The following is a 7,618-nucleotide window of genomic DNA, read 5'->3' on the forward strand; positions in this document are numbered from 1 at the left end:
GGAAGTCTGACTGGACGGTGAGGATTACTCCAAGACTCCTTACCTTATTTGGGATATCGTATACCCCAAGATTACATATTTCATTCTGTGAATCGCCCGGTTGGATTAATATTTCCTATTTGCTAGACAGAGAAAGTTTTTTCTTTTGAAATGATGTGGGTGAGTACAACCCTATTATAAAAAAAGAAATGGACACCTGTATATTCTTCCTGTCCCCAGTGCTGCTCTCCATTGCCATGAGTGTCAGAAAAGCCGACTGTGCACACAGAGCTCAGCGTTGGCCTTTGGACCTCTAATAGTAGCACTGCTGGCATCCCAAGGACACTTTTGTCCCTTACCCTTTCTTCTTCCTCACTACTTTCCTGACACCTCCAACCCATTTCCCAACTGCCTGGAGTCACCCATTTAACAAAACTACTTACTCCCTGCCCCACTAAGACTAGTAAGTGTAGTGGGAGCAAATTTGTTGTCTAGGTCAGGAAGACCTGGGCTGGAGTTCCAGCTCTACAATTTATTAGTTGTGCCACCTTGGGCAAAGGTAGCCTCTCAGACCCTTGGTTTCTTCATCTGTAAAATGATGGTGACAACGCCTACACTGCAGGGTTTGTGGTGCAGCCAGCAGAGTGCCTGGCCCACAGCCAGTGATGCTCAGTTAATGGTAGCTATTACTGTTAGTGAGTCTCAAACTCAGTTTATTTTATAATATAATTAACATACAATTCAAATTCAGCCTAGCTAACACACTTAAAGTCTTTTCTTTCCCCTCTCCAAAGTACCTGGATTTCTCTGCTTCTGCCTCCATATAAAGGAGTCCTCAGTGAAGGAGCTATTTTTAATTCTGTCCTATTCCCTGTATTCCTGGTGGTGTTTTTATTTCCTGCCAACCTAACTTATATATCTCTTTTTCTTTTCATCATCTCCATTAGAATCTTGGATGGAGAGCAATAGTTAGTTTAGGAAATATTTATAAGCCACTGAAAGGTCAACTCAGAGACTCTTCCTAGACCAAGAAAGTTCCATGTGGCACAGAGGGCAGGCTGATATATCTGGGAATTCCAATATCAACTAAGCTCTTCCTTTTAGAAGGTTTTTTTCCAAGCTAATGTTCTTGATGACCTATATAGTCTGCCCTTTGTTCTATTACACAGGTGTCTTAGTACAAACACCATGTTCAGATAGCTTGTAACCTAAATGTAACATAATATCCTGATCTTGGGATTGTCTCTCATCTAAACTGGAGTAAAGAAAAACACCATCCAAGGCCAGTGCAATAGGTTTGTATAGTTCTATTTGTCAGCCCTTTGCAAACAATGACTCTCGTGCTGATATTACCACCAGTGCGGTCCAATGGGAGCTCCACGTCAGTGAAAAATGTTGGCTGTTGGGTAGCATAACTGCACTGGCAGCTTGGTGAAGATCAAGGCCTTCAGACTGGGCTTAACTGGAGCTTTGGCCAGGGTGTCAGTGCCAGGCACCTGGTTAGGAGAAATATCCTGAAGCAAATAATAATTACTTTCTTTGCTGATAAGAGAGTCCCAGTACTTTTCCAATAGCAAGATTGCATTAAGGTATTTCTTTGGACCACAGCCTGACTCACAAACTGGCTCGTGGGTGCTGGCCTTAACATCAAACTATTGTATGTGGTGGAACCCAATGTTCTCCTTATGGCTCTGAGTTGGTGTAAATAATACCCCCAGTTGCATCACATGTCCCTTGATCTGCCCAGATTGCTTCTTCTGTCTGCAATTCTGTGTCTGTCCACCAGGTGGCCTCACTTTAGGAAAGAGCCTGAGTAAAGGACCTCAATCAAGCCTCTGATGCCTTTTTTTAAAAGCTTGAGACTGAAAAGAATGGAAAGATATAACTCTTTGTAGGCAACAATCATATCATTTTACTTGTGACTTAGAACCTGTTTGTGCCTGAAGTACCCTCTAACCGTAGGTATGCCTGGACCCATCACAGGGTAGGTGTTTTCCTGGGATGGTTTATATATATAGCCTTGGTTTATAGTTTTGTTGTTTTTTGCTTTTCATAAGAAAGTAACAAAATCTTGTTTTTTAAAAATAAGGACGTGAAGGAACCTGGATTTGGGGTGGCGAACACACAATAGAATATACAGATGTCAAATGATAATGTACACTTGAAAATTATATGAATGTATTAACCAAAAAATAAAAATAAAATGAAATAAAATTCCAGGGTTTAGCCCTGCAGAACAAAAAAATAAAAATAGGGACATGAGATCCTAGATAATGTTGGATGTATTTTCTTTGCAGAGTAGGGTGTGGAGACCAGAGAGAAAAGGGCCGGCATCTTGTGGTCACTCCAGTGTCCACTCCCCTACCGTTTCCTCCCCACCTCCTCTGCCACCCAGCTGGTCTGTTGCTGCTCTCTTCTACTGTTCCCCCACTCATCTGAGCTCCTTGACATTCTCCCCCACACGTGCACATTGATATGCACAGATTAGCTTAGACCTCCGCACATGTCCTGTGCATGTCACAGATCTGTGCATGTGTCAGTACACAGCCAGGTTTATCCAAAGTAGGAGCTGAATGGATAGGTGCTGGGCCAGCTGGCTGGGTGAGGAAACATGCAAGTGACAAAGTATGTGTGCAGGAGAGAGGCTGAGAAGGCAGGGGGTGGTAAGAAGGTGAGTCTCCTGGTGGGGTGAGAGTGGGTGTCCAGGGAGTGTGGCTGTGTGATAGCATTGCAAAGCCGTATGGGTATGCTGGCTGACCTCCAAAGAAGAGCTTTGAAAACCAACGCAGCCCTCTACTGCATGCTTTCTATCTCCTGTTACGGCATCTATACTTATTTCTCTTAAGAAATCAGCTCCAGTTTGGGTTTCACCAACCTACAGAGCCTCTTTGGAGATGCCAGTTGGCACAAGAAAGTGCTGAACTGTTTACAGTCCCAGCCTCAGGTTCAGGGAGGGGATGTGGTTTCACTGGGCCACAAAGCCTGGTACAGGACTCATTTGCATGGCCCCTGACGCCATGTGACGCAGCTGGCTCCTCCTATATAAACAAGCAAGAGCCGAAATATCTCTGAGTCTGGGTTGGACCGGCGGCAGTGGAGTTTGTGACACAGTAGGTGACACCCCTCGAGTCACTTCCCTTCAAGTCCGGAGCGCTTGCCTGGCTTTGAGTCGGCTCTGCAGCCTTCGCCCACTCCTAGCCCCAGGGCCAGACGCGCAGAGCCCAGCCCCGTGCAGCACTTCAGCAGCCCCAGCTGCCCGCAGCCTCTGCCCGCCCAGCCCGGCCTGAAGCCCGGCCAGAGCTCCCCGGCAGCCCAGCCATGAACACCGAAATGTATCAGACCCCCATGGAGGTGGCGGTCTATCAGCTGCACAATTTCAACATCTCCTTCTTCTCTTCCCTGCTTGGAGGGGATGTGGTTTCCGTTAAGCTGGATAACAGGTAACCACTGGCCACAGTTCCCGAGTGGGCGCCGGTAGGGGCCGAGTTGGCAGCGGGATCTCGGAGCAAGCCGCGCGCCGCCTGTCCCCGTTCCCCGCGGTGCAGCATCCTGGGAAGGGGCGGGGGTAGAGGACGCGGGGCGGGGGAGGGGGTCACCGCGGCTCTGGGATCCGCTGTCGGAGCGTCCCTGCGGCCGCCGCACCGTGAGAACGAGCTGCTGCAGCCGGAGGCGGAGGCAGCCAGCGGCAGAGGGGCAGCGGGCTGGGCAGGGGGCTGGCCGTGCGCTGGGCGCCGCTGGGTAGCAGGCCGGAAGCTTCCGAGCCGAGAAGGAATTCCTAACTAGCGTCGGAGATCGGTAGGTTTGCCCGGGACCTTCTGGGCGGGCGCCGCAATGGGCCGGCGGCAGGGTAGCCCCTGGGCCGCGCGCCCCCATTGTTCGCCTGTCGCCGTGGCTGGTGAGCAGGCCACACTGGCCTGTTCGCCCTAGGACCTGCGCGCCGCTTTACGCAGGGCTCTGGGCGGTGGCGGCGGGGAGCTAGCCTGGGTGGGGAGGTGCAGCTTCCTGCAGAGGCCAGGAAAGGATCTGGGGACAAAATGCCCGGAACTGCGGGCCAGGGAGGCGGGAGAGAGGAAGAGCTGGGGCAGATGGAGGACTTTGGCCACAGCTGCCAGGTACTCACAGTGAAACGGAGTGAGTAACGCTGTCACTTTGCTTTTTGTCTTGGCAGTGCCTCCGGAGCCAGCGTGGTGGCCATAGACAACAAGATTGAGCAGGCCATGGTGAGTGGCATCACTGCGTCATTCCCGTCCCCCGATCTAGCTGCTGCTTATGTAACTCGCGGCAGGACTTAGGGGGTGGGTGTAAAAGCCATTAGCCAAGAGCCTGAGGAAACTAAGCCAACCTGCTTCCTTTCCCCTGGGAGGCCTTAAGTAGAGTCCCATCAGATTGGCACCTTTGAGGGCATTTCCAGTCTACCGTCGCCCGGCCCCCTCCTTTCATTCTCCCTCACTTATCCTGGGACTTCTCAGCAGCCTCTGGCTCCCTCCTGGGCCCGTGGCAGGGCAGTGAGCTTAGACACTTGCATTGCCTGCATCTTGCGCATTTGCTTGCATTCTGCATTTGGCAGGGGCCAGAGCTCATTGGATGCAGCCGCACTGCAGTGCCTCTGCAGAGCTTGGGCTGGGGTCGGAAGTTGGGAGTGAGCAGGAAACAAAACACCCACTCCCTTCTCCCTCTCCTCACCAGGTGGAGGTCATACTCTACCCAGCAGCCATAATGGCTGCAGGGGGTTAAGGTGTTTAGCAGTTAGCAACGGCTTAATTGTTCCCGGGAGCCTAATAACACAATTCCCTGCCCCCAGCACAGTCATCAAATTCAGAGAGAATGCAGCAATCCATTACCTTCCCCCAGAGCCAGTGTCTTGTCACTGCCAGGCTGCCGGACAGCTGAAACTCTGTGCTGGATCATGTGAGGAGGAGTAGACTCCAAAATAGCCAATTTTATTGTCTTGGTGAAGATGTGTAAAGCAGAAAAACAATATGGGCTGCACTGCAGGGCCTCCCTGGGATCTGGGCCAGCAGCAGGACCTTATGTGGAAATGGGGATATAGCCAACCACCAGCAACCAGCAGAAGTCTCACCCAAAGGGTTCCTAAGCAGCCAGCTTTGAAAGTCATTAGAAATTTGCGGGGGAGATCCTATGTAGCTTAAAGCTGGGCTCCCAACTCAGGTGTGGTCCTGATCATGAAGCTCTCCTTAGTGGCGGTCTAAGTGCTTCAGAGAAGGTTGCAGGAGGAATAGGGCTGCAGGACCAGCATGTTGAGTAGCTGCTGAGGCAAGGCCGGAGATCAATGGCATGAGGGACAGCGTAGGCACCTCATAGGCAGAGTGAAAGTGCTGTGGAGGAGCCACGATGGCTAATGAATGGCTTTGTTATGATTTCCTCTGTGACAGGATCTGGTGAAGAATCATCTGATGTATGCTGTGAGAGAGGAGGTGGAGATCCTGAAGGAGCAGATTCGAGAGCTGGTGGAGAAGAACTCTCAGCTGGAGCGCGAGAACACCCTCTTGAAGACCCTGGCAAGCCCAGAGCAGCTGGAGAAGTTCCAGTCCCGCCTGAGCCCTGAAGAGCCAGCTCCTGAAACCCCACAATCACCTGAAGCCCCCGATGGTTCTACGGTGTAAGTGGCTCTGTCCTTAGGGTGGGCAGAGCCACTAAACTTGTTCTACCTAGTTCTTTCCAGTTTGTTTTTGGCTCCCCAAGCGTCATCTCACGTGGAGGACTTAACACCTAGCATAGCTGGTGCCAAGAGATGTCCCAAGGACATGGCTACCTGGGTCCACTCCAGTGACAGACCCCTAACAAAGAGCAGGTCTTTGGAGGCTGAGTTGCATGGGGCCTCATCACCCCAAGCCAGTGAGCCTCTAATGCCACCGTGCCCTGGGGGCTCCCAGGGCCCGGACAACTTAGCTGCAACTGGCAAAGGAGAACGATAGTTTGAGATGTGACACCAATTTGCTCCAGAAAGCATAAGGGGGTCTGCTTTTCATTTCCATGGACATTTTCAACAGTTTCACCTGACAATGACTGTTCCTATTGAAGAAGCCACTTGTGTTTTAAACAGAGGCAACCTCTCTCTTCTCCCCTGCCTCACCAAAGCAGGGCCACAGATGGGAGAGATTGAGCCAAGTCAGCCTTCTGTTGGTTAATATGGTATAATGCATGGCTTTGTGCACAGCCCAGTGTGGGATTACAGCTTTGGGATGACCGCTTACAAAGTTCTGTTTGGTTAGTAATGGCATAGTTTTTCTATATAGCCATACGTGCATATATATACCCATAGGGCTAGATCTATATCTTAGTGTAGTGATGTATACATATACACATACACCTACATGTTGAAGGGCCTAATCAGCTTTGGGAGTCTTGACCAGTCCCTTATCTCTTAAGGCTAATTCTTTGACTGTGTTCATTTACCAAGTTGATCCAGTTTGTCCTTTAGGTTAAGTAAGACTAAAGAATAAAGGCAGGGAGGGGGCCAGCCTCTGAATGCAGCCACAGATGCCTTGCTGCTGCACCCCTTGCCTCATTTGTCCCCTGAAGATATGTGAGGTCCTCTTTCGAATGCCAAACCCACCATTCACTGGTGCTGACTACATAGAATGGGGTTGAGAGAAGATCAGCTGGGACTTCACATTGTCATTCAAAAACATTTTTTTAATGTTTGTGGAAAACTTTCAAGTAAACAGAACAAATGGCTTGCTGGTGTCCTTTTGTGGACAAGGAATGGACAAGGGAATGGCTTTGACCCAATGGTGCCTGGGTGATGTGCTCAGGGAGTTTGTCTCTAGGGGTTCTGTGGCAGTGAACACTTTCCACTTTCTGACACCTTATCCTGATGTATGCCTCCAGGATTTGGATTTTGATTTTTCAAATGTAGCTTGAAATTTCAATAAACTTTGCTTTTTTTTTCTAAAAATAAACCTGGTGTCTGATGGATTATAAATGGAGTGGGTGGTAAGGGCCCTTCGCATGGTTGGGAACACTGTTTTCCTGACTTGCTGACCATTCGTGAGTACTTCCTAAATGGCAGGCCTATGCTGCCTCTTAGGATCTTGCATAATAGTCACAATGCCCCCACTGTACAGATGAGGAAGCTACGACTCAGCCAGTTTAAGTGACTTGCCCAAAGTCACACAGCTGTTACAGCAAATTAGGAGTCAACCCTACATTCATCCCTCTCTGTCTTGCCCCTGCTTTCATATGACATACTCAGAATGAGTGGCGAGGTGATCATTAACACACAACCTCAGCTTGAAGGGGTGACTTTGGAGGAAGGATAACCCAAGAAGATCCAAAAGAAGAGGACAGGGTATACATGTGAGGGAACAAGAAGAGAAGAAGCAAACATGAGTGGGCCTCTTCCCTCTTTGAAAGACATCATTGGGATCACAGTGCATTTGCCTTAATACCAATCCACATGAGACCCTTGACTTTGGCTAAAGATCTAAGAGGACCTTAGCGAGAAAAGGATCCAGAATATATGCAGTGGTCAAAACCCCATCCCTCCCCCAAGGAAACATGCTCGCAGTCCCTGCTGCTCCACTTGTCACTGCTTGAAGTTTGCTCACAAAACCCACCGGTCATGTGGGCAGGACCAAGTCTAAGGATCCTGACTCCAGCTTCTCTCCTCCGCCTC

The 7,618-nt window shown here is 49.9% G+C and overlaps 1 protein-coding gene across 7 annotated transcripts in view; it reads left to right on the top strand.

Moving 5' to 3' along the window:
* Positions 1-6,902, top strand: part of TSC22D3 (TSC22 domain family member 3) — a 60,979-nt gene extending 54,077 nt beyond the window's left edge. For 5 of the 7 annotated variants that reach the window (XM_025048890.1, XM_025048891.1, XM_025048889.1 and 2 more), the window contains exons 3-4: positions 4,148-4,199; positions 5,373-6,902. In XM_025048890.1, the coding sequence (XP_024904658.1) occupies positions 4,148-4,199; positions 5,373-5,603 (283 nt within the window). In that variant the 3' untranslated portion in view covers positions 5,604-6,902. Of the gene's footprint in view, positions 1-3,049; positions 3,420-3,569; positions 3,775-4,147; positions 4,200-5,372 lie in introns of those variants that run through there. The other 2 variants (XM_006914787.1, XM_006914788.3) reach the window with 2 other exon arrangements.
* The last annotated feature ends 716 nt before the right edge of the window (positions 6,903-7,618 follow it).

Source organism: Pteropus alecto, unplaced genomic scaffold (genome assembly GCF_000325575.1).
Source record: "Pteropus alecto unplaced genomic scaffold, ASM32557v1 scaffold246, whole genome shotgun sequence".
In the NCBI taxonomy this organism is placed as follows: Eukaryota; Metazoa; Chordata; class Mammalia; order Chiroptera; family Pteropodidae; genus Pteropus; species Pteropus alecto.